The sequence below is a fragment of the Dreissena polymorpha genome, chromosome 4 (assembly GCF_020536995.1).
Source record: "Dreissena polymorpha isolate Duluth1 chromosome 4, UMN_Dpol_1.0, whole genome shotgun sequence".
In the NCBI taxonomy this organism is placed as follows: domain Eukaryota; kingdom Metazoa; phylum Mollusca; class Bivalvia; order Myida; family Dreissenidae; genus Dreissena; species Dreissena polymorpha.
The window spans coordinates 50,164,153-50,191,465 of record NC_068358.1 but is presented as its reverse complement, the minus strand read 5'-3'; the positions used below and the strand labels follow the sequence as shown (position 1 = coordinate 50,191,465).

The 27,313-nt window shown below is 35.1% G+C and overlaps 1 protein-coding gene and 1 long non-coding RNA gene across 2 annotated transcripts; one reads left to right on the top strand and one right to left on the bottom strand.

Moving 5' to 3' along the window:
• Positions 1-9,383: 9,383 nt before the first annotated feature.
• LOC127880057 (uncharacterized) lies at positions 9,384-12,735 on the bottom strand. The gene is made up of 3 exons (XR_008049397.1): positions 12,592-12,735; positions 11,043-11,198; positions 9,384-10,847 (listed from the first exon to the last, which is right to left on the bottom strand). It is a non-coding gene; the product is annotated as an uncharacterized LOC127880057 (long non-coding RNA).
• A 10,092-nt stretch (positions 12,736-22,827) lies between these two features.
• On the top strand, positions 22,828-26,435 carry LOC127878675 (protein lev-9-like). The gene is made up of 5 exons (XM_052425204.1): positions 22,828-22,924; positions 23,206-23,379; positions 24,048-24,224; positions 25,395-25,568; positions 26,218-26,435. The coding sequence occupies exons 2-5, from the start codon at positions 23,316-23,318 to the stop codon at positions 26,418-26,420; spliced, it is 618 nt and encodes a 205-aa protein (XP_052281164.1). The 5' UTR covers positions 22,828-22,924; positions 23,206-23,315; the 3' UTR covers positions 26,421-26,435.
• Positions 26,436-27,313: the final 878 nt, after the last annotated feature.

The following is a 27,313-nucleotide window of genomic DNA, read 5'->3' as shown; positions in this document are numbered from 1 at the left end:
TTCACATCAGTGCAACCTTAAATAAGATATGTATAAGTAAACAGGTAAAAAGGCTCGTCGATCTTTGAAAAAATCGCGAAATCGTATTTTTGAGATGATAATTGGATCAAAGTCAATATTTATAGTGAAAATAATGTATTCTAAATAAATAAGGTAAACTCATATCACAATTCGAAGTTTGAAAAAAATATAATGCATCTCTCGGAAATAACCGATCATTGAAGATCGGCAATGATCGTAAAATAAATCGCGGGAAATCCTTAGAGGTGCGCTACCTTAAAACCATCCAGAATGTCGCATAATCTATAAGGATAGATACAACTTTGGCGTTAGCTTTTCTAGGTTTTCTGACCGCTATATCACGTGATTCAGTGGGCTGGCCGGAGCGATCGTTTTCCAGGCGAGATGTTAATGGGCAATCTCCACGCAGAGTTGTCGTTCCTTGCTATCACATACAACTCTGCGTAAGGCTCAGCCTGCCATTTTGTCTACCAAATAGTTAAAACCGAACAAACGCATTCAATGTATATTTGAGTGGATATTTAAGATCGCATGCATTAAATTAATAAATATGACTTTTAAATGTACGATAATTCGTGCAAAAAGCGAGTTTTAATGCAAGTCTTTGGAACTATTTTATCGCCCATTTACGCAGATGGAATCATTCCATGCACTTCACAAATGTAAACAATTGAACATACTTTTTTATTGAGTGACGTTAGGAATTGCTTCGACGTGTGTATGTATGTTGGTTTCTTAACATAAAAAACATATCAAATTTATATAATAATGAATTAAGACTGATATAAGATATCATGGTATGAGATGGTTTTCTTTAATGCAGTTAATGCAATGTAACCGTCGTGCAAGATGTTGTTTAGTATACTGTAACCTCAATGATGAACGCTTGGAATGATCATGACATGAATGAGACGCTTTCATAACTTTCTGAGCCCAACACAGAGGTGAATGTAATGTGACCGTCCAGCAAGAGATTGGTTAATGGGGGCTTAAACCGGTTTAATTCCTATTCGAACGATACACTACAAAATGAATCACAAACCAAACGTGCGTCTAAAACGAGTTCAATCAAATTACCTATCAAAAAAAATAAAAAAATAAACATGAATGCCAAATCGTTAAGTATAAGTAAATCAATTACTATAGTTTAAATGCACTAGTATCGGATATTTATTAACACGATTATGGGATATGTGTTGAAGTTACACACAAAAAACAGACTAATGGCCCATTTGTTAAAGATTGTAAACTACCATGCAAGCGATTTATCTACCGATAATTGGCAAACAAATTAAGTGACAGAAAGATTGTAAATACGTTTCATCCACATAACATGAATAGCTCCAATGCTTAAATATTCTAAAGACTGAAATATGACAATATTGCATATATGTACGGGGATGCGCTTTACTGCATCCAACACAACTCAATGTCAATGTGTATAACTCCAGAAACTCAATCATGAGAGAAATTTCTTGTTTTTTTTAACTACTTTTATACCAGAACTCTGACATTAAAAATACATATATACAAACTGGGATCACCGCCGTGGAACGGTAAACGCAAAGAATTGATGAATAATGAATAAAATTCATTTGTTACCACTAACGCTACAAATATTATTATTTGAATATATAATAAAAGAAAAACAAAGAAACGGAGAAAAACACACATAAACAATAATTGCAACAACACTTTCTTGAATAGTTCATTTGACCTGTATAATGTCTTTAATATAACTTCATAATGTCAGAAAGAAGGGTCCGGTATTTGTCTAGACTGACAACACCAACTTGTTCAAAATAAAGAAGTGAAACTCCAGCTGCTAGAGCAGTATTAAATTCTTATTATATACAATTAGTTGGTCCTTTATTTAAGGCAAGTGACCGATTGCCCAAACAGTACAAAACAGTACAATACAAAACAACATAAACACATATAAGAATAAAGCTGGGGTCACCGCCTTGGAACGGTCAATGCAAAGCATTGGGGGTTTTAATCGGTTTTAGAGCGCTCAACCTCACACTTGGCCCAGCAATATTCATGAAACCCGATTTATTATTCGTCTGAATGATAATTATTTCACGGACATGTACTTGAGATAATCAGCATTAATTTGACAACGTTCACATCCAATTCAACAGTAGAATGTATAGTTAGTTCTAGTGATAAAGACTACATCGAATGTGTTGGTAGTGGAACTACAGATACAATTAATGTAATAACAATGACAAATTATTGATTAAATCTTTGCTTCTATCATACAAACACACTAATGGTACTTACAAATTCAACTGTATTTGAAACATATACTTATCGAGGTTTAAAATTAATTGCTTTAATTTGGCATTCACGCGTTTAGGGATACACAGATTTGTTGAAAGAATGATTGTATTGCCTGTGTATTCTTTTTAAAATTTTGAACAACTATTGGCACCATGACATAATTATTGTTAAATATGAAAGTGGTCCGAAAAAATAATTATGATAAACCATCATCATGTTTTGCTATTGGCGAATTTCTTAAACTTTATTGCACAATCACATCCGCCTGTATTAGTACACGAAGCGGTTGGGTTAACAAACAGTATGTCCATTTGACGATGGTGAAACCGATCATTAAAGGGGCCTTTTCGCAGATTTTGGCATGTTTTGAAGTTTGTCATTAAATGCTTTATATTGATAAATGTAAACATTAAATTTTAAAAGCTCCAGTAAAAAAATCAAAAATAAAAGTAGCCCGCAGCAGGGCTCGAACCATTGACCCCCGGAATCCTGAAGTAAGCCAACCGAGCTATCCTGCCAAGCATACAAAAGATGCGTATTTTATACGTTATATAACCAATCTTCGTAGTTACAAATTTAAACGACAACAACAGAACTCTCCAAATTATTCAATCGTTTCGCGTTGCAACGCTTTATAATTTTTAGATTTTTAAATCGTCAAAAGATGCATATAATGGCTATATTAGACCATGACAAAATTTAGTAATACAGATTCCTCACAAATACCATAACTAAACCGAAATTTGCGAATCTGAAACAACTTTTTTTCAATTTTGTCAATTTTCCAAACCGTGAAAAGATTCCTTTAAGAAACATCATCGACATTCCAGTTAACATTTGTTTTGTTTTTTAAATACGTTATCTGATATGAAGATTTTTTTATTGTTTTTTTTTCGCAATAACATACGTTTATAGGAAGGAGCACACGGACGGACATCGAGCTTCACGAAGAATAACATTACAGTGAAATTCGTTTCACACCCTTCAAACTTAATTCAATCCAAAATATAAACAAAGGACAAAATTGTCACAAAACCAGGTTTTCAATAAAAAAAAGTCTGATAAAGGGCTTGTTTCAAAATCTATTATTAGTCGTGGCGACCTTGACCTTGGAGATATCTACGTAATTCTTTCGCACGACACACCGTACTATGATGGTGAACAAATGTGCCAAATGCTTTAAAAATAAATCTGACAATGAATGACATAGTTATGGCCCGGACAAGCTCATTTATGGCCATTTTTTACCTTTGAACTCAAAGTGTGACCTTGACCTTGGAGATATCGACGTTATTCTTTCGCGCGACACACCGTCCAATGATGGTGAACAAATGTGCCAAATGATTTTAAAATCTGACAATGAATGACATAGTTATGGCCCGGACAAGCTCATTTATGGCCATTTTTGACATTTAAACTCAAAGCGTGACCTTGACCTTGGAGATATTGACGTAATTCTTTCGCGCGACACACCGTCCAATGATGGTGAACTTATGTGCCAAATGATTTTAAAATCTGACAATGAACGACATAGTTATGGCCCGGACAAGCTTGTTCCGCCCGCCCGCCAGCCAGCTGGCCGACCTTGACCTTGGAGATATCTACGTAATTCTTTTGCACGACACACCGTACTATGATGGTGAACAAATGTGCCAAATGATTTTAAAATCTGACAATGAATGACATAGTTATGGCCGGGACAAGCTCATTTATGGCCAGTTTTTACCTTTGAACTCGAAGTGTGACCTTGACCTTGGAGATATCGACGTAATTCTTTCGCGCAACACACCGTCCAATGATGGTGAACAAATGTGCCAAATGATTTTAAAATCTGACAATGAATGACATAGTAATAGCCCGGACAAGCTCATTTATGGCCATTTTTGACATTTAAACTCAAAGGATGACCTTGACTTTGGAGATATTGACGTAATTCTTTCGCGCGACACACCGTCCAATGACGGTGAACTAATGTGCCAAATGATTTTAAAATCTGACAATGAAAAAAAATTGGTACGAAAAAAATTGGGTACGAAAAATGTAGGGTACGAAAAACGAAGAAAAAATTGAGGGTACGGGGAAGTAGTACCCGTGGGGATCTTGATCCATTCAGCGAAACTGGGAGGCGGGTTACATTCTCGATCAAATATAACAAGAAATATCTTTAAAAAGATATTCGACGTGTATTTTCTGTATCACTTATCTGAAAAAAACGTTCTGTTACAGTAAAACGTTTGTGGGTTATAACATTACGTTTCAGCATATAAATTCAAAACTTGACATGCTCTTAAATTACACTATGCTCTTTAATTTCACATGTATATCATACCAAACTTTATATTTCGTTGTTTCCTTTCCTAAGTTAATGATGCTATGTGTACGGACGTGATTTTACATGCCCATGTGCATGCACATATAATTTTCTCTTTTGATTATTGTTTTTTTCTCTAATTCAATAAGCTTAGGCATGCTTGTTCGTTAAGTACGGCAATAATTTCATGATGATTCCCGAAAGTAGGTATGAACACATAGTCGTAAGAGCACTTGAATACGTGAGTTCGCCCATGAACACATGGTAAGATTTACTAAATCTCCGCGATATGACCTAATTAAAACAGCAAATAATATCCAACAAACGAATGAATTATTAAACATAGTATGTGCACTGATGTGGCTCAGTAATTTCTGTTTGAAAAGTTTATTAAATATGCAAAATGAGAAAGCGCGCATAAGAACGAGTGTCACAGATGTCAAATGGCTATTATGCTGTTTATATACCATTGTCGCAACAACGTTTAAAAATGTCAGGTTCGAAATAATTCGTTTTCTTTACACTCATGATCGCGCTGAAAGTTAATTATACACGTTTTAATTCGCAATTTATTTACTGAATCACGACAAATGTCAAATAAAATACAAAAAATGCATAGTTGTTTCATTGATCTATAAACATATAATGGATTGAATATAACTGATTTAAAATTAACGTTTTCAAACTATTATTAAATCTTTTTCCCAGAATATGCTGTCCTATTTATAGCTGAGCTTCCTATACCTTTATCAATGATAATCAGCGAGGTATGCCGATTAGAAAAATCGAGCTATCTCAATCGGACTGGCTCGGTCTTTTACATAGGTCGCCATTGTGAAGAATTTGTTCATGGTATGATAACTTAGACGAGCTGCTTCGCAGCATCGTCAAAACTGAATCTGATGGAAACAGTAAAAACTGTGGTGTACCAACATTTAATTCTAACTTGCCGAGCCTATGTATATATATATACCTGTTATATTTGCGGTGCATAATTTATTTATCTACACACTTATCATAAGTTGTCAAAGTAACAGTTGAACAATATAATTACAATCATTAGATTTGACGGTTATAGAGTATTTATATGCTATCGAAATACAGAAAAAAGACATTAAAAATTATAAATGATTACATATACTCGTAAAAACATACCTATAATTATATCATCGACCCCTACAATACCATTTGGTGCTTGTTTTGCGGTAAATTCAACCTGTAAAACGAAAAAAGTAAAGTATCAATAAATGTACAGTACTTAGTAAGCAATGTTTAAAATTTTCCATTAGGCCACGACTTTTTTTTTTATTGGGTTACACAAATTATTTTGAAAATGGTCCATCGGGCGGTCGAAAAAAAAAAAAAAAAACATCATTGGAAAAATAAGTTAATACTAATAACATCAGAACACAGACATCATATCTTTTATAACCTTAACACAGAGACGAAAAATCAAATTATGCAATGAAACACATCTATATCTTCAAATGAAATGAGTCACCTAAAAGCACCTTTTGTAACATCAGGCAATTTTAAACACTCCATTAAATGACATGCGTTCTTCTCCCATTAAAACGAAAAACTGCGCTTCTTTTCCGTAATTCGATGCGCACCATTACGCAATGCGATGCCCGTTGCATAAATCTTATATAAGATAAACTACTCATACACAAAGTATGTGTTTGCTCTTATTGGACTTAAGACATCGTCCATGAAAAAAAATCGAGGTAGATCGATCCCCGCGTCGTCGCGGTAATGTTTGTTAAAGTTGTTGTTGTCATGAAAACTCGTTGATTTACAACGCAAAACGTCTTATTTGAACTGACGCGAATTAATACAATCATATTTGTCAACTTGGCTTTTGCTTTATTTTGATAATTTAATCCAAAGTTTAATGTTAGCAAGTGTTTTTACTGGAATTGTAAACAAGGAGCCAGTTAAAGTCTTCCGAAAATGTGCAGTCTGTGTGAATTGACAGTTTGACGTCATCAAAGGAAAGCCGCTTGCTGTCTGAAGCAATAAAGCGACAAATTTCGCGCCGACAAAATTGGCTTCCTTTGTCTAGCAATCAACATGCCGAACCAATCGTGCGTTTGTTTCTCAATTGCAATCCTTCAATTTAATAACAGCACGTGCATAGCTCAGCCTTCGAATATTTTGCAGAGAACGGAGGCGGAGTTTAACGGTTAATTGAGCTAGTATTTTACGCAAGTTGAGTTCCGATTTGCCGAAATTACTCGGCCCCAAGCATTAAAACGACAAATACATTTATCAATGATTTTCCGAGGTATACCGATTTGTTCCGATTTCCAAACTTTCTGTACAGTTCCTATAAACTATGGCGGACGTGTTTACAAAATTCCTAAACATATATATCGTAAATAATGACACTGTTTTGTTGGATTATTTATACTAATTATTAAATTGCAAGGTAATACTTTTTTATCTACTATAATATCGGGTTTGTTTAATATAATAAACATGTTAAACAATATAGTTGCGTCACAGACTCGGAAATAAATTTTTATGCGGTCGACATTTTACTGACGCTGATTTTCCTATTGTCTGTAATTAAATAAATTTTGAGAAGTGCCCATAAAAGGACTGGTACATACTGTGTCACATTGAAAAATATCCCGATCTCTGTAATATATGTGAACCAATCGTTGATTGTACTTACTTGATTTTATTCGCAAACGTACTCAAACCGGGTCGTTTTTTTTCTCGTTTCGCTCGTTTTTCAGTGCGGTCGGGAATAAAATATATAAAAAAAAGACGATTTTCCGATTTTATTTTTTTTCCCATTTTCCAAAAATTAGGGTCGGCGGTTTTGTAACCCAAGAAATATAAAAGTCGTGGCCTTACGTACACTCTTATGCTTAATATCAATATCACTAATCAAAAGGTATAAGGCAATATTACCTGATCATTATTTATGTAAGCCCGTCCGACGACAGTGTAAGGAAACCGATGACAAGGGCTTATTGCAGAACATATTGTTTTCGTCGTTTGAGCACGTGCGAATGAGACGAAAACTAATTTTCCTTGTCAATGTAGTTTCCGATAGGTGGCTCTGATCGATACATGTGTTAATTTTTTAATTTGTTTTGAATAACAGAAAGAGTAACATGACAAATGTTGTTGTTTAAATGTGTAATCTACATGCTTTTTACCCTGGTACGAGCTAATATTTGAAATTTAGGATTGTGTTTTTTACAACAGGGCATGCGTTTATTCACAATGAGTATGCATTTAATGTATTAAATTTATACATGTATACCAGTATCATAATAATTATTATTTATCCCACTGTGGGATTCGGTCTCCGGAAGAGACGATAGGCGTGGCTGCCTTTATAGTTGCTTACGAGGAGGGACTCGTGTAGGCATGCATTATGCCTGGTGTCGTAGTAGTCTAAGTTGATAGGCGTGGCTGCCTTATAAGTTGCCTACGAGGAGGGTCTCGTGCCGGCATACAGTATGCCTGGCGTTGTAGTTGTCTACGTTGATAGGCGTGGCTGCCGTATAAGTAGCCTACGAGGAGGGACTCGTGCCGGCATACAGTATGCCTGGCGTTGTTGTAGACTACGTTGTATGATGTTGTAACAAAACTTTTGTGTGTATTCATGTTTTTATGTATGTTTGATGAATATGAAATAGTAAAACACGGTATCAGTCAGTCGGTCATACCAATGACTTACCAAAAACTATGTTGTATTGTTTGTTGTTTTTCCCTATTGGGAGCGTAGTTGTAGAGGTAAATGTAATTGCTCATCCCATAAACGTGCAGGACTTGTTAATGAAGTACATATATACATTCCAGTTACTAATGTTTTTTTATTAATTCTTTATACATTGTATGGTACAAACCCCATGTGACGTTCATCCATTACCTTCAGACCCAAGAGTCGATAGGCTTCTTCCTTTTGCCAAGTAACAATTATACAAATGTGTATGGTTGTGGGTCAAAGTTTTCTCTAGATATCGTGCGCAAACATATGGTGTAGTACCGACCGAACGACAAACTGATCGACCGACCGACCGACAAACAGATGCAAAGCAGTATATACCCCAGTTTATTTTCGATGGGAGCATATCACGTCAACCAAATGCTCCTGTGTTGCGCAAGAGAGTGGTATTGTTAAATCTCGTAGAAGTGTTTCCGCTTGACTGTCTAAACAAACACAGTTAGGAAATCTTTTACACTGCTTCGTTTACGTATATTCTTAGATATTTCATGAAACCTCCGAGACAGTCGTTCGACCTAAATATGATTTTTTTAAATATAAACAAAATATGCTCCAGTAATTCTCTAATTTGAAAAAGTTTCATAACGGTACTTTCTCCTCATCCATAGTCGATCAAATACTATGTGAAACGCGTAACCAAATACATTCATTTATACTTATTTCATCCTACAGCTAAACGGTATTATAGACGGAAACTTTGGATGTCAGATAAACGTGTGATTGCCATGGCTGCGAGCCTTATGGTTCATTGTCGTCTAAAGGTCAAATAAAGAATTGTAGACGATTTAACTGATTAACACGTATAAACATCCTCATTCATATTCTTATTAAATTCGAATATATACATACAGCGAGTATATACATTTCAAATCAATCTTTCTATTAAAACACTAAGCCATAAATGATCAATCCAACACAGCGTTTATAGTAAAATAAAATACTGAAAGCAAAACATATCGTTCGACTGAAGGCGCTTGTCTACTGGCGTATCACTTGATTGCGTGTATTGTCTTCTGGTTTCCTTCATGTATCCCAAAATACTATCGAGTTTATCATAATTTATTGGTAACGTATTTTGTTTTACAAATTTGGACAATAAACCATTTCAAAACATATATTTAAAGGAACCTTCTTTGCATATATGTTCCTAAATTGTGTAAATGTCGAACGAACGGCTCAGACGTTTCATAAAATATCTCAGAAAATAAAGCAACAATGTAAAAACACGGAACTGTACATATAGAAATGCATTACAATTCGAGAATACAAATGCTGTTCATATGAACATTAATAAATAACTTGATAAAAGGTTTCGAGTCTTACCTGCACAGTCGGTGTTGGCATTAAATGAGAAATATACTCCCGGTTTTTGTAACAGCACATGTCATGAAAGCTCAATCATGTCACGGTTTAACGGTGAACAAGTTAAATTGAAAATGAGGTTTCTAAGTTTGAATTTAAATTAGTTAGCATGATTACACTTTTTGAAGAAAAAGTGACGTTGAATTTATTCTTAATGTTTATTCTGATATTCTAAGGATGTGTGTCAAATACGTACAAGACTAATAAAGGTTATGGGCAAGGCTTGCTTTATCAGAGACCAGAAAATTCAGACTGTTGCAGAATAATGCAAGGTCTAAACATGTCAAAAGCATGACGGTATTGAAGGACGAGTGCCGACCGTTCTCTGTAGATGTCTTTCAATAACCGTATCAATCATGCATCTCAATTCAAACATGGCTACGATTAAACTAATTTAAACCGAGCATCAGATTGTAAGATGCACGTTATTATAGACTGCGATTACACGTGCAACATAATAATCATTTTAACATTTAATGTTGTGCGAATGACAATTATCACGATGCACTAAATACAACTTTTTAACATCCACTCGATATTTCGTACACAATACACAATATATAATGTACAGGTGTATTTCCTTTTTATGAGCAAATGGTTTAATATCCCAAACATTTTGCGCGCAATAAACAAGATCATATAACATATACGAATCACGGTATTCCTACTGCATTTTTTTCACCGATTTAATACGTTTTGCGGAGATAACTATGCATATTTGTTTCGTTTACAAAATTGGACAGTGTTTTGTTACCATTTTACGTTCGCCTATTTAAATGCTTATCTCGTAATGGTTTCTTAATATCGATTTAAGTAAATTGGTTATGATTCTGAAAAATTCTTTTTAAGATCCGTTTTACCAGAAATGCTGCGTCAGGGTATACAGCCAATCTATCCACCCTTGTCCAGTTCTTATTCCCGCGTTGGGTCACATTCCACAGTTCCACAGTGCATTGTCCTCTGTACGTATCCTCACATGAAGATTTTCCCAGGAAGCAGGGATAGTGTAGTAGAAACTGAGACAAGCTGCTCCTTTCGGTAATAATGGGGAGACCATCGAAATGTCGGGATTACCAATGGATGAAATATGCGTATTAAATAGCGCATAGAACTCGTCGTCTGAAAAAATGTGTATGTTTAAAAAAGCGTAAACGCATCAAATGGGTACAGCTTTGTTATCCTTTTTTATAAACAATTTTACTAGCGAAGAAACCAATAAGTGTTTTCCTAAATTTTGTTTAACACATTTATTATATATCAATTAGTCAAAGCTTACATTTGAGGCGAATTTCTTATAAATAACTCTCTGATTACCTTGACCTCCGTTAAGGACATAACGACCACTTAACAAAAACGATCCCTTGTGAATTTCCCAAGGAGAGCGAATGTCGTAGCCACATGTTCCGTTGTTGGCAAATGTACAGTTCTCAAACCCGTGTTGAAAAACAGTCGTTGTGTCTGCTGAACTTTCTGTTAGAAACATGTTTTGCAAGTGTCTGTAATATGTTTAAGCAAAGAACTTAAAGTCTTCGTAGAACTGAATATTCTTTTTTAGCTTATTATAAAAACACAAGAGCCATAATGGTGTTTCATCGCTCACCTAAAGTCACCGACATCAAGTGTTGTAAACCTTAATATTGTCCAAATAAACATTCTGACCAAGTTTCAGCAAGGATGAGTCATAAATATGTTCTCTAGAATGGTAACAAAGTTTTTTCTAAGATTTGAAAGCTGGTTACCTAGCTTTAAGACGCAAGGCATTCCGATTTCAACTAAGCCAAGATATTGTCAAGATTAACGTTCTGACCAAGTTTCATCAAGATTTAGTTGTGGCATCTAGAGTTGTAACAACGTTTTTGCAATACATGACCTTCTGACCCAGTTTCTAGGTCCATACGACACGGATTGAAAATTCGAAATTTATATTGTTTGCATATATATTGTGGCCAAGTTCCATTAAGTTTCAGTCATAAATGTGAGCTTTATAATGGTAATTCGGATTTTCTAAGAATGGATCTGGTGCCATAGGTTTTTGACGCTCATACTGAAATTATGTTAAGACATTATCAACATAAATATTCTAACCAAGCTCAATTAAGATTGAGTCACAAATGAAGCTCCTGGAACCTTTTTTATAAGACTGGACGTAGTGAAGTTGCTATTTGACCCGTATTCAAAAACGACCTAGATATTGTCAACGATCACGATGGGGTTATACAAGTGGCCTGTATACTGGTAGCAAGGTTTTTTAGTATTTGACCTTTTTGACCTAGGTGTTGAACGTGGGTTATTAAAACTGGAACTAGATAAACTTTCATGCCACGTTAAATCAAGATAATATGATAATATTTTTGGGCGATGGATGATTGGAAGGTGTTATCAAGATCTCACATGATAACCTAGTTTTTGGATGCATGTAATCAAGAGTCACATTCTGCCTAGATATTGTTACGATAACCATCCTCACCTAGTGTCATCAAGAGTAAATTAAACTAGGGAGGTAACGAGCTAAATGATTCAGATGAACACCACTTTAAACACGACCAGTGACGCCGGACTAAGAGTGATCACAAAAGCCTGCCGCCCCCCTTCAGGCGAGTTGACAAAAAAGAAATGAAAGGTTAATTTTCTTTTCGCATCCATTTTCTTTATGTCAAATACATGCACTAACGGTATTTGTATCAACGTCACATAAATTGTACATTTTAATTACTTCATATTATTCTAAAAAATGTAAAATAAAACGATAATTATAATACTTATGCAATTTATTTTCTTACTGAAATAAAAAACAACAGAAGAATGAACTTTACTTTTTCCAACTGGAGTATAAAGTAATTGGAATAGTAAGATTTACACTTACTTGCACAAATTAAAACCAAAACCACTAGAATCGTAACAAAATGCATCATTCAAATAATAGAAATATTTGTAAAGTTGCCTACTACTAGATTGAAAATAATGATAAAGCCTAGTTCACTATCTGTAATCATCAGGACGATTTACCCTGCAACACTGATACGAACTTATCAATGACAGATACGACGACACAAAAACTCACGTCAGAAACACACCATAATTTGTTTAAATATATCCGAGCGTATGTCCATACATTTTCTGAATGAACATCAGATTGTCATATAAGTGTTTATAATATAGAAAATAAATGTAAGATTACAAAGGTAAAGTTTTTGCAGGTTAGAATTGTTTGTATTAATAATACGGCATTTGCATTGTAGGGGACAGTCAATCGCGTTATCTCAATGTAGCACATTACACCTCAAGAAGCAAAAGCAACAATCACTTACTTCTGCGTTATTCAAAATCCACTGAAATCACTTGAAATTAATATAGATGATACAGGTTGTTTTTGTTTTAAATTTAATTGTATTAATTCCCTTGTTACACTAGAGCGCTACATAAACAACATAGCGTGAGTTTTAGGACACGCATTATCTAAGAAACAAAATAAATAATATCAAGAGGGTTTAGAGAAAAACTCAAGGCAAGGGAAAACATCATTTCAATGAAGCAAGATCGAATACTTAAAGATCAAACTAAAAATTACAAGAAAAGGCTAGAGAGAAACAATACACTGAACATGGAAAGAGATATCACCAAGCTGTGGAGACCGAACAAAACCTTAAATAACGAGATCATTATATATCTTTACATATACCAGGATGAAGAAAGATGAACCTTGACATTCCTCCAGAAGCTGTTAAACATCTTTAACGTCAGCTGGTCGAATGACCGGGAACCCCATTACTGGAAGGAGCCAGATTGATCTGTTCTACATACGAAGGCAGGGCAAGTTGAAACTCTAAAGTACTGACCCATCAGTCTGGTAAGCTTCGTCTGCATAACCTCGGATTGTATTGCCGAACAATGCATACAACGGTACTTAAAGACAGAGAACATCATAGCTTTAGAGCGAGCCGTTGTCAGATGAAACAAAAATACGTGACAAAACGCAATGCTCAGGTGAAGCTTTTCCAAAGAAAAAGCATAGACCCAAAGTACCGGTTGACCAAGTCGTACCTTATAGGGTGTCTGAAGACGATCTTTGCGAGCACAAAGTACTGCTGCGCCAAGGGTTTCCGCAAAGAAGAGCTTTGCTAACATCCCTGTTCATACTCTTAGCCACAGCCATCTTTCCAGAAATACCTATATGTGTGAAAGCAGACCGGTACGCAGATGTCTATGTGCTCTCGCGCACAAAAGAGTATGCAACCTTTGCATTGTGCGTAGACATAAACGAAAAGAAATTTGCAGCAAAGCGTTTCACGCTAATGTCCACAGTTCAATCTCGAAGACTGACCGAGGAAAATGCAGCGCTCCAATATGAAGACCGCCAAATTTACGAAGAGGAAACATCCGACAAGAGAATGATATGAATCATCAAGTGATGAACGAGTGGATAAACCCATAAGGAAACCAACATAACAAGAATGCTGACAACAAAAGAGTTGGGAGCCAACGAAAAGATCATCAAGCCGGTTTCTAAGGGCACAGTTAGACCTCATCGGAATACAGCTCCTATAAACGGATGACGGCTGCCCAGTCCTTTCCGAAGACTCTTGGCAGAGTAGAGAACCAGGATGTTTGCATCAGCGTATGCTTTGAGATCCGCGACATTACAAAATTGAACATACAACGCGCTACCCTCCACGAAATAAAAAATGGGAATGCTAAGCAAAGAAACTGACCTAGAAAGCAAGAAAGCCCTGCGAGCATCATCAGCAGCAAAGTAAATCAAGGCCTATAGCTAGTTGTCTAACAGAAGCCTTAACAGTAATGAAAGCAGCAACATCTAATATACTGCCTCGCCTCTCAACCGCACTATACACATGCTCTCGAATTTTGCTCTAGTGAATTCCCTCTCACTGCGGAACCACGGAAATGATGAAGTAGAAACAATTGCAACGCAAGGGGCGGACTAATACTAAGAGGAGAATATAATATGTCTGGAAGAAATGAACACGATCGTCAAATGTCTATTCAAAACTGATGATGAATCGTGAAAAGTTTACGGAAAAAACGTTTGGAAGGCGTACCTTTCCTAATTTATATTGCAATCTTAGTGAAACAAATGGCACTTTGTTTTAGGTCTGATATGAGTGTATGGACAGGTGAAAATGTCTTTGTTTTCAGTAAAATCGATAAGTTTCTTAAAACACTCAGACATTTTAAATGATGTCTAAGCGAACTGTGAAAAAGTGTAAACTAAGTATTATTCTTTTGTTTCCAAGTCATGCTGTGATACATATAATGTGAGACTTAAACTGTAGATCATGAACAAAACAAAAACAGTTTACACTGTTAAAATATACATGCATGAATTATAAATGTCAAAATTCGATTCGCTTGCTAAAAACGGTTTATTACTGCAGAAATATGCGTTAAACAGACTTTCATGTATATTAATCCAATTTTCTCCTAAAGAGAGCTTACGATAAAACTATTAGACCGATTTTGTGCCCTTTACTTAAATAAGCTACGGTTTAAGAGGTCTCGTTTAGGACCGGTACGGTCGTTTTCAGGTAATGGAAAATACGCTTACGTGACACTAAGGGACCGTTACAAAAATCACAGGTCTGTGGTAACCTTTTGATAAAGGTCCCTACAATATATTTAATTAGATAATACAACTTCATTTAGAGCTATTCATGGTGTAGAATCAACGGTTTCCTCGGGTTTTACACACGGGCTGGACAGAATGTAAAGACACCGCTAAGAAATTTATTTTTTAAAATATCCCAAGTTATTAAATTCCATTTGCAAAAAACATTTTTTTTGCATAACAAAAAAGTTTTTCTTGCAGTTTGTGTCGATATCTTAAGATTAAAGAATAAATCCTTGAATACGTCTGAAATTGGTGACAAAGTGCCACGTTTCGTGAAGCATAGCCATGTACATAAATGCATTAGACATCGATTTTTTGACAAAAAACACAGGCTTGTTAAATTAAGTAATTCTAATGGATTTCACATCGCCATACGCAGAATAAAAACTGTTTTTATGTACTTGTTAAAATTCTTAAGAAAAATTGTTTTAAAAAGTTATTGGAGAAAAAGAACCACTTACCGGTGTGTGTAAAACAATTTACGTTTAATTGGGATCCCCACAAAGTCACGTGATCCTGCACCCTGTATTTAACAAGATAAAAAGAACATGAAATATAGCTTTAAATATTGAATACGAGGCCCGGAATTATCTATTGTTTCTTGTTCCCAATAATGTACGAAGAAAAACAGGTTTTCGTTGTCTAGTAGGCATGCCCCGTATTGGATAAGCGATCAGTTATTGCCTTAAATAAAGACAGTGGTCGAAATGAGCTGTTTGTAGTTAAAACAAGTAATTAAAATACAAGCGGATGTTGACACACAATTCTCACTTGATAATGTATTTTAAACAGAAAACAAAGCGAGTGACATGTGGACAAATCAAGCTGGAAAACGTATAAACATTCATATTACAGTAGTATTAGTAGATTTAAATTGGATTGGTTGCCTTTCTTGCGGAATGAGGTATTGCACGAAGCCGATTTGCGATCTTAGTATGATATCACAAAATCAAAGAGCGCGATAAACCATTCAAGAACACCCACGTATTGAAATATTCTCTTAATGAATAACTTCCATACGATCAAAATCATATATGCTGCCTACACAAAAATCGCAATGCAATACCTTAATAGAAATTCAAGTTATTGACCGGAATTGTATTTTTATTTTTTTAAGTAGAAGCGACTTGACTTAATTAAGTCCAGTTAGCCTTTTATATATACTGCCAAGCTAGGTATCAATGCTGGCTTTCCTAATGTGAACTACCATCAAGATACAATTGTCACTTACGATAAGCTGTGTGTCTACGATGTAAACGGACGACTTAAATCCCAGTGATCGGGGGATAAATGGCAAAGTCGGTTGAAGGTGTTTCTAGTATTATTCTCGTACTATAAACGCATGCCTTTACTGTACCTTAACGATCAGTAGAAAGAATCAAAGCGTTGTAGGCGCTGAAGGCCTGGGGCTAGATTTAGTGTGCTTGGGAAGAAGTTTAGTGACTAAACTGAAGTAAATGTTAACGTTTGACTGCTTTAAAAGCTTTATAGAGGCTGTGTCTGAAAAATAGGTAAGTAAAGCAATTCAGCTTCCTGTTAACTTTTTTTTATAATTTTATAAAGAAACTAACTGTGTCCATAGGTCACGGGTCCCCCCCCCTATGTCACATGTCACGGATCCCAAAACGGCCATTAAGGGGCCATAATTCTGCTAAAATTGATTGTAGTCAAAATTCCTCCCTTTACGATCATCTTCACATTAAGGTTATTCATCCATGAAAATTTGAGCAAGTTACCCTAGTGGTGCAAAAGAAGTTGCGTTCACAAGATCCGGGCCCCAAAATGACCATTAAGGGGCCATAATTCTGCTGAAATTAATTACAGCAAAAATTCCTTTCTTAATGATCATCTACACATTAAGATTATTCATCCATGAAAATTTGAGCAAATTCCACCCAGTGGTAAAAGAGGAGTTACATTCACAAGATTTCGAGACGTACGTACGGCTGGACGGACACGTGCAACGCTATATGCCACCCACTTTGTAGGGGGGCACAATAAGAAAGGTTACTGTAAAGGGACTTATGCTATATACCCAAATGCAGTTGTGAAATCGCAAGGTTATAGTCAACTAAGAAATGTCACCAATGTAACTTATAATCATTTCTCACACTAGTCGGTGATAAAGAGGTGACCCTGACATTTGCCTTTTTGACCAGTAAGTGGGTTCTGCTGATTGAGGTCATAAAGATGCATATACATGTAAAGTTTGGAGGCTGCAAGTGAAAGGATTCCTTGGTAGGGCATTTTTCTTGACTTGGGACCTTGACCGCTGGCTCTGTGACTGCTAAGTGAGTCATACAGGTAGATCTATATCTCATCATGTTGCCTTTACATGTACAGTTTGGAGGCCTAAGTGAAAGGACTAACAAGTTATGGTCTTTAAATTAGACTATATTGCATCACAGTGACTGACCTCTTTACCTCGAAGTTGGTCGGGTGGGTAAAGGTCTTTGATGCATATATGAAACACAGTTACACAATTGAAGGTAAAATAATGCAAGTGTTAGAGGGTCACCTAAGGAACATTTGTGTGACGTTATTTCAAAATTGGGCAAGTGGTTTATTAGGAGGACATGCCATTTAAGTCAAATGTTAACGGACTGGCGGATTACGAGTGATCACAAACGCTCACATTGTCACTACGTGACAGGTGAGCTAAAAACACATGAATAGGCAATAGAAAATTAATTTTTAGATTCTCATCCCATCCGCCCCACACAAATCGCTCTGCTCGAATGTTTGTTATTTTGATAAAAAAGTGTATTGAAATTACTATTATATAACGCCGAGGAGTGCCAAATACGAAACAGCTGAGTACGAAAACTGCTAAAGGCTAATCGGCAATTCAAAGTCTTCGAGACGCTTATTGAATTTATTACCTAATAATAAAAGTGTCATGTGAAAGTGAAAGTAGAGTGCGAAAATGTTTATCATTTTGACGCAGAAATGGTGTAACAACTATTACAGACTGGTATATATAAAATTCAACCTTAGCCGACCTCTACATTGATTTTATTGGTGCATTTGACAAAAGGCCGTCATAAATTTAAAGTCGACTTAACCAACATTACGCATTTGTCGGTACTTATGTCTAAGTCCGACACCTAGGATAAAAAAATAAAAATAAAATCCTCCCACCCGCCCCATTTTTTCTCAAAATTTGGATTGTTTCAAGGATTTTGCTCTAATTTCTTTTACTTCAAAATTTGATATGGTTTGAAGGGAAATAATTCTCACTGTTAACTGACATAAATTAAACTTGGTTTTATTTTTAAAAAATGATATTTTAAGCTCGAAAATGTGCAAATGAATAAAAATGAAGACAGTGACAGAATTTTTCCCCCATAATTTCAACTTTAAGCATGTATAACAAGGGCTGTTTGTAAAACACGCATGTTCCCCAAATGGGCTCTCAGTTGTAGTGACAGCCATTGTCTGAATACGTTTTTTGTCACTGTGACATTGACCTTTGACATAGTGACCTTAAAATCAATAGGGTTCATCTGCCAGTCATGATCAATGTACCTATGAAGTTTCATGATCCTAGGTCTCAGCATTCTTAATTTATTATCCGGAAACCATTTTACTGTTTCGTGTCACTGTAACCTTGACCTTTGACCTAGTGACCTGAAAATCAATAGGGATCATCTGCCAGTCATGATCAATGTTCCTATGAAGTTTCATGATCCTAGGCCTAAGCATTCTTGAGTTATCATCCGGAAACCAATTTTCTGTTTCGTGTCATTGTGACCTTGACCTTTGACCTAGTGACCTGAAAATCAATAGGGGTCATCTGCCAGTCATGATCAATGTACCTATAAAGTTTCATGATCCTAGGTTTAAGCGTTCTTGAGTTGTCATCCGGAAACTAATTTACTGTTTCGTGTCACTGTTACCTTGACTTTTGACCTAGTGACCTGAAAATCAATAGGGGTCATTGCCAGGTTTTGAGAAATCGCCAGCTCGAGTTATTGCAATTCTACTGTGTATTTGAAATATTTTGTAATACTTTGTCCAGAATATCGATGTTTGAATATAAAAGAACAACTTAACAAAAATAGGTAGTAAATTGAAAACAAAAACTGCACAATTGTAAGAAAAACTAACGTTTTTGTGATTGGCAAGTTTATTAAACTGCCTTTATACATAAATTGCCGCGATTAAATTTGCCAAATTGCTGTTTTTATGATTTCTTAGTTTCTATTTTCAAAATACTATTCAACTAGTGTACATTGTTTACCACTGATGCTCAAGTATTTGCTGCCTTTACACGTTGACTTGCTTCTGCTTGAAATGTTGTATTCTGTTGGATGCTTGACTTTTGCCATTGATGCATTTAGGTTGGCAGTTATTAAAACATTACCATTGAACATTGTGTTGAAACAACCATATTCTATCATAATGTAAAATATAAATAAACATTTATTTAGATAAATGACTTGATACAAAATATAAAATACATATCAGATTAGGTATACATATCCAATATTTGCGTAATTCAATATTTTAACCATGATAAATTTAGTATGATGTATATGATATATCTAGAACATAAAAACATACGCATACACATAAAGTGCAAAATATTACTGTTAATTCTCAATACTTTCTATTTATCACCACGCTTTTCGGAGAAAAAGAGGTGATATTGTATTGATCTCCGTCTTCCGTCCGTCCGTCCTGGCCACCTGTTCCTCCTACACTACTAGCACTAGAATCTTGAAACTTACACATTGGTAGCTATGAGCATATGTGCGAAAGTGAACTATTTGGAATTTTGATCTGACCCCTGGGTCAAAGTAATGGGGGTTGGGGTGGGGTCGGATCATAGATTCTCTTGCGACCGCGATTCGAAAAAGGCTCATAACTACTGTGTCCCTTCAGATATTGCTTTCATATTTGGTATGCATGTGTATCTGGACAAGACATTTCATGCGGAAAAAATGGTTGACCCCTTTGACCTTGACCTTTAACTTCAGGTCAGCTTTCAGGTTTGGAAATCTGCGACCGCGATTCGACAAAGGCTCATACCTACTGTGTCCCTTCACATATTGCTTTCATAGTTGGTATGCATGTGTATCTAGACAACACCTTTCCATGCGCATACAATTTTTTACCCCTGTGACCTTGACCTTGAACTTGAGGTCAGCTTTCAGGTTTCGAAATCTGCGACCGCGATTCGAAAAAGGCTCATAACTACTGTGTGCCTTCAAATATTGCTTTCATATTTGGTATGCATGTGAATGTAGACAACACCTTCCCATGCGCATACAATTGTTTACCCCAGTTACCTTAACCTTTAACTTGAGGTCAGCGTTCAGGTTTCGAAATCTGCGACAGCGATTCGAAAAAGGCTCATAACTACTGTGTCTTTCAGATATTGCTTTCATATTTGGTATGCATGTGTATCTGGACAAGACCTTTCCATGCGCATAAAATGTTTGACCCCTATGACCTTGACTTGAACTTGAGGTTAGCTTTCAGGTTTCTAAATCTGCAACCGCAATTCAAAAAAGGCTCATACCTACTGTGTCCCTTCAGATATTGCTTTCGTATTTGGTATGCATGTGTATCTAAACAACACCTTTCCATGCGCATGAAATTTTTATGCACACCGGTTGGATGGCATATAGCATTTGAACTGTCTGTCCGTCCGTCAGTCCGTCCGAAAACTTTTACATTGGCCATTACTTTTGCAATATAAAAGACAGCAATTTGATATATGAGATGCATGTGTATCTCATGGAGCTTCTTATTTTGAGTGGTGAAAGGTCAAGGTCATCCTTCAAGGTTAAAGGTAAAAAAAATCCAAGGGAAGTAATACGCTTTAAAGGGAGAGAATTATCTGTACCTTCCAAATGATAAAAATACATAAAATAAATCAAAGCGGCGCAGGATGGGGCATTGTGTTTCTGACAAACACATCTCTTGTTGAACTTGGAGTCCGTGTTCAGATTTCGAAATGTGCGACCGCAATTCAAAAAAAGCTTATGACGTCTGTGTCCCTTCAGATATTGCTTTCATATTTGGTGCGCATGTGTATCTGGACAAGACCTTTCCATGCGCATAAAAGTTTTGACCCCTGTGACCTTCACCTTGAACTTAGGGTCCGTGTTTAGATTTCGAAATTATGTGGTTTTCTCTGCCGTCTATTCGTCCGTTCGTCCGTCCTGGCCACTATCTCCTCCTACACTATTAGCACTAGAACCTTGAAACTTACACACATGGTAGCTACGAGCATATGTGCGAGTAATAAATGCTTGTCACTTCGTTGTTAAAATAGATAATTCTTGAGAAAGAAAGAATGTTTATACCCCTTACTACTAACATACTAAATTTAATGTCAAGTATAAAATTATCTATAAAAGTTCATGTTTTGTTCGTAACTGTTGCATAACTTAAACGTATACATGTTCATGAGTACATCACGTTTTTAATCTTTCAGACAAAAACTCATTTGCATTGTTCGAAACGCCATTCGACAAAGAGACGAAAATACATCCATATGCGTCAACACAACCAATGCCAGCAGGGGCAGCATGTCTCAGTTTTTATGTCCAGTTTTTCAACATTCTTCCTGGTTCCATGGGAACGTTATATATCAGGTCACGTACAATAGACAACGAGACAGATTTAATTAGGAACATTACTCGTATGGGGATGACCAACTGGGAAGCTATAAAAGGCCTGGTTGTAGAAGAAGCTGATACATATTATGTAAGCTTATTGGTTGCCAAACATTTACTAATGTATGCAATAATCGTGTTTACATTAAGATTGTATACAACTTATACATATTTCTTAGTCACACTATTTCATAAAAATATTTGTCCATAAATATCGATTGCATTAAAAAATTAATTTAATTTAAATTAGTGTTAAACGGTAGATATGTAAACTACGAAATAAACGTTGACGACAAATGATTTTTTTTTTAATTTGATAACATGACATTTACAATACATATATTATTATCATAATAAAAACAATCTCAAAGCATTAAGCTTTAAATAAAAATTTGTCAAAATTGTTCATTACTTGTGTGGTGAAAAACAGGAAAAGAATCAATATGCGTGCCAGGTTTCTCTAATTTGATCATTGTATTTTATAAATACAGCATTTATTAAAACGACAACAGTAAAGGCTTGACATTGATCTAAATTATCACAAACTGTTTATTTACTGTTAAGGTTGACTTCGTTGCAAGCAGTGTAAAGCACGCATAAATCGGAATTGATGACATCCAGTTAGGTAATACGAAATGACAAGTGTACTCACACAGATATAAACATAATATCATATAATACATATATATTAACTTCGAATTAAAGTAAATATAGCCCTTTGTTTTGTAATAATGTATAGTTCATACATAATAACTATTCTATATTATAACAGTATTAACTGGCCATATTTAAATAACTTAAATACGCATTCCGCTGTTGAATAATGAATTTTGTTATTTTAGAGAGCTTCTATTGCGGCGTTGGATATAAACCGATCATATCCGAAGTTCACGCGTATTGTAACAATTCTCGTGTTGAGTTACAGTCTTATAAACACATAGGTAAGCATAGTATTATAGAGAACAATTTTTATATCGAAAACAGTGCTGTGTGCATGCTGCTTTGACACCTTAAACATTAAGAACACTTGAAAACACAAAACGGATGTCAACGTATACTTATAATGACCTCAACATTGTATTCGTTCACAAAATATGCAAACCATATTTTCTCGTGATTTAATATCCCCTTTGTTTGAGGTCTCAGTTGTATGTACAAGCTTAATGCTATATAATTCAGGTCTTACGCTATGAGGTGAACTAAAAGTGTGTGCATTTTACAGATTGTGGTAAACCGATAGCTCCTTCGAATAGCACAGTAACAACCAATTCCACTTTATATGGATCTAACGCTACATTCGCGTGTAATAGAGGTTACACCTTGAACGGGAGTATGTCAAGTACATGTCAACGAAACGGCAGGTGGAAACTAACTGAGCAATCCTGTATTATCATAGGTAATAATTTATAACATATTGTATTTAAGGGGCCTTTTAACGTTTTGGAGAATTGACAAAATTGAAAACAAGTTGTTTCAGATTCGCAAATTTTCGTTTTAGTTATGATATTTGTGAGGAAAAGGAAAACAGAACTTTACCATGCTTTAAAATAGCCATTATATGCAACCGTTGACGATTTAAAAACCTGAAAATTATAAAGCGTTGCAACGCGAAACGATTTAAGAATTGGGAGAGTTCTGTTGTTGCTGTTGTTATATTTTGTAAACTACGAGGATTGCTTATATAAAGTATAAAATATATCCTTCATTGTGTGAGGACGGATTGCCGAGTGGTCTAAGTGGTAGATTTTTTACCCCATGACTCCATGGGTCAGTGGTTCGAGCCCTGCTGAGGGTTACTTTTTTCTTTTTTTAATTATATTCTTGATGTTTTAATGGAGCGTTTTAGATCCAATATTTACATTAATCAATATAAAGCATTTAATGACAAACTTCAAAACATGCCAAAATCTGTGAGAAGGCACCTTTGAGTTAAGTTCAGTTCAATTAATATATTTAACATTAGCTGGTATTCTTGCAAAAAATCTTTGTTTTAATGCAATAATATTTATACACAGTATTTATATTGAAACTGTGTTATTAAATGACATTTTCTGCATGTAACAGATTGTGCTAAATTGCCATCGCTGACCGATGGGACCATAACCTATACGATGGACACAACATATGGGTCCATTGCAAATCTGACATGCAATGTTGGATTCAATCTGAGAGGCGACCCGAATTCAGCATGTACTATCAACGGCGTCTGGAACTCTACTGAGCATAGATGTATTCCTATAGGTAGGACTATATATAATGATATATCCCGTGTATAGTTTAAACCAACAATATAAGTAAAATCCTAAAGAAAATTATGTTTTTATTATGCAAAATACAGTGCAAATAGTCGCCTATTAACTTTGAAGATGTACATTTTAAGTTATATACTTGACTTAACTTATATCAATGTCATTTCATCTGAACAGATCTAAACAGTTACATTTTGTTCATAGTTGTCTTGAGCTATTAAATGACTTTTTGAGTTGTCTATATTGTCTTTTAATATAAACCAATGCACGAAACAGTTAATGATAAAACACTCTTATAAGATGTTTAAAATACCAATACAATATGTCAAATATCCTGAAAACTGTTTCGTTTCCCTTATATACAACTACAATATTGTTTTTTTTATCTTACTCATGTTTGTAAAGTCTCTGTTTTTTTTTCATTTTTTTATAATCTTGATGTCAAATTATTTAATCTGTAAATATTTGTCTGCATCTGCCTTGTCCAATCATGTAACAAATGCACAGTCCAGGCAACGACATTTATTAATCAAATAAAAGCTGTTTTTATATACCTTCTTCCTGAATCATATACGTGCTATCCGAATCCTTTCTATACTTTCTAAGTGATGCTCCGTTCAAGACGTACCCCGAATTAACAGACGGAATGACGAAAGAATTGACGATTCTATTATTATGTGCTTTTTTATTTAACACAATATAAACTGTTAATTATATGCCCCTTTAAACGAGTTGTAGAAATCAAAGTTCAGCTTTGTATCAAATCAGAGATAGATACATTTAGAATAAACAAATGCCGCTTAAATATTGCATTTACTATAAAATAAAATAAAAACTAATACTCACCCAGTCAACTTCAAAATTGCGAGTGATTATCTGGCGACTATTTTCGATTATATTATGAACTGGAAATAACTAGATCTGACTTTGTTCCACATAATTTCCACCCCTCAAACGTTCAAACAAAATCTAAGTGTATCAGGTAACATAATACATTTTTAAACAAAACTCAATGGGAAGCTGTTTTAATTGTCAGAAAAAATACATTAGGCAGAGTATTTGTGTTATTGTACTGTGGTAGATTTACAACAAATGTCGACTACTGTTGTAAGAAATAGCTACGATTACAATGTTATCAATTTACTACCTATCTTAACAATAGATTGTGGGCATCCGCCTTCAATAAAGAATGGAACGGTTTATGCCAGTAAAACCACATTTGCATCTGTGGCAAGATTTACATGCGAGGAAGGATACAAAGTAAATGGAAGCAATGTGTCAGTTTGTTTAAGCAATGGTGTTTGGAATAACACGGACCGAGAATGTCACATCATCGGTAAGTTATTCAAACACCACATCGGACACTGAAAGTACAAACTTACAATAGCAATTCCCATACTCTCTATAAATATATACAGTTAATAAAATCAGTGTATGTACTTGTAAAGGCAATTAAATTTCTTTAAGCTTTTGAGGGTGATTATTTGGTAATTATTGGAGCGACAACAAACCGAATCATGTGATTTCAGACTCCTGTTTATTACCATCACTAATAAACGAGAATTAGGGGTTTAATTTTTTTTTTAAGTCTACTTATTCATCGTATCATGCTTTAAGACCGTACCATTGAGTCTTGCAAAATGTTCTGGTTTGGGATTCACGGTTACATTACAAGATGCAAACTTATATTAATTATGCAACATAAAAGTCACGTATCGATACTGCATGTACAGAATGATCAGAACAAAAGCAGTATAATAATTAAATGTTAACGATCTTATCAACAATATGTAATGTCGGTTTCTAAAAACGGAATATTTTAAAAGATTATTTTCAACCAACAATCCGAATGTTGGTTTGTCATAACTTCTAAAGATTACAAACATCACTTTGTGAAAAGTTCTTGATACAAATGCATAACTATTTTAAAGACGACGCTATAAAATTATAAATGAAACTTTTAATAATAACATATTTACTTACAGACTGTGGTTTATTACCAGCGTTAAAACACGGGACTGTTTGGTATGCGGAACATACAAACATAACAACATATAAGTCTATTGCAAGTCTCGAATGTAACAAAGGATATTATCATGAAGGCAGGAATTATTCAGAATGCACCAGCAGTGGCAATTGGGACATGTATGGGTACCAGGATTGTGTTCCCTTAGGTGAGTTATTTTAACCCATTTATGCCTAGCGTCTAGGAAAAGGGCATCGGCAAACAGCGTAGACCCAGATGAGACGCCGCATCATGCGGCGTCTCATCTGGGTATACGCTGTTTGCTTTAAGGAATTTCTGTAAGAAATATTATAAATATGGAAATAAATATACTAGACATCCCTAATTTTAGAAATAAATTGATCCAATTTGGAAGGATGGGAGAGTCCACAAGGCACAAATGAGTTAAACCTCCAATGGTTTAGATTGATCTTTCCAAGGCGGTGATCCCAGTTTTAGTCATTTTATTTTGAGTCAATGAGCAGGATGCCAATAGACTATTGTACCGAAAATTAGAAACACGTCTTGCAGTTAGGTGTGTGTTTTTCAAGAGATAAAAATGTCCAGATGTTGGAAGACGATATAGATAACGTTTAAAATATGTGTAATGTTCCGTGTCAATTCATAAAAGTAAGCGTTGCTCAGCGTTAGCGCATTCACTTACAGATCCAGAAGTCACGGGTTCGTATCCCGACGGAATCAGCTTTTTTCTATTGTTTTCATACTATAAAAATGGTTAAGACTATAACAAACATTTGCAATTTTTAAGTTATCAAATTTTAAGACAAGTTATTAAGCAAGAAACAAAGATTTTAGTAGTTCTGTGTTTTTTTTCACTTAATAGTCGCATAGCCACCGCATGAAATGTTTGTTATAAAGATCACGTATATTAAACCTCATTTTAATATTCGTAGATACAAATTTTACTTCGAGAGATCACACCATATGTGTCCTCACATGGTTAACAATAAATTAATGTTTTCGTCATCGAAACATATGGTATGCTTATATTCGAGTAATACACAGTTTTCTTTCCACATATACAAATAATATTACTTAACCATCCGCGTCATGCG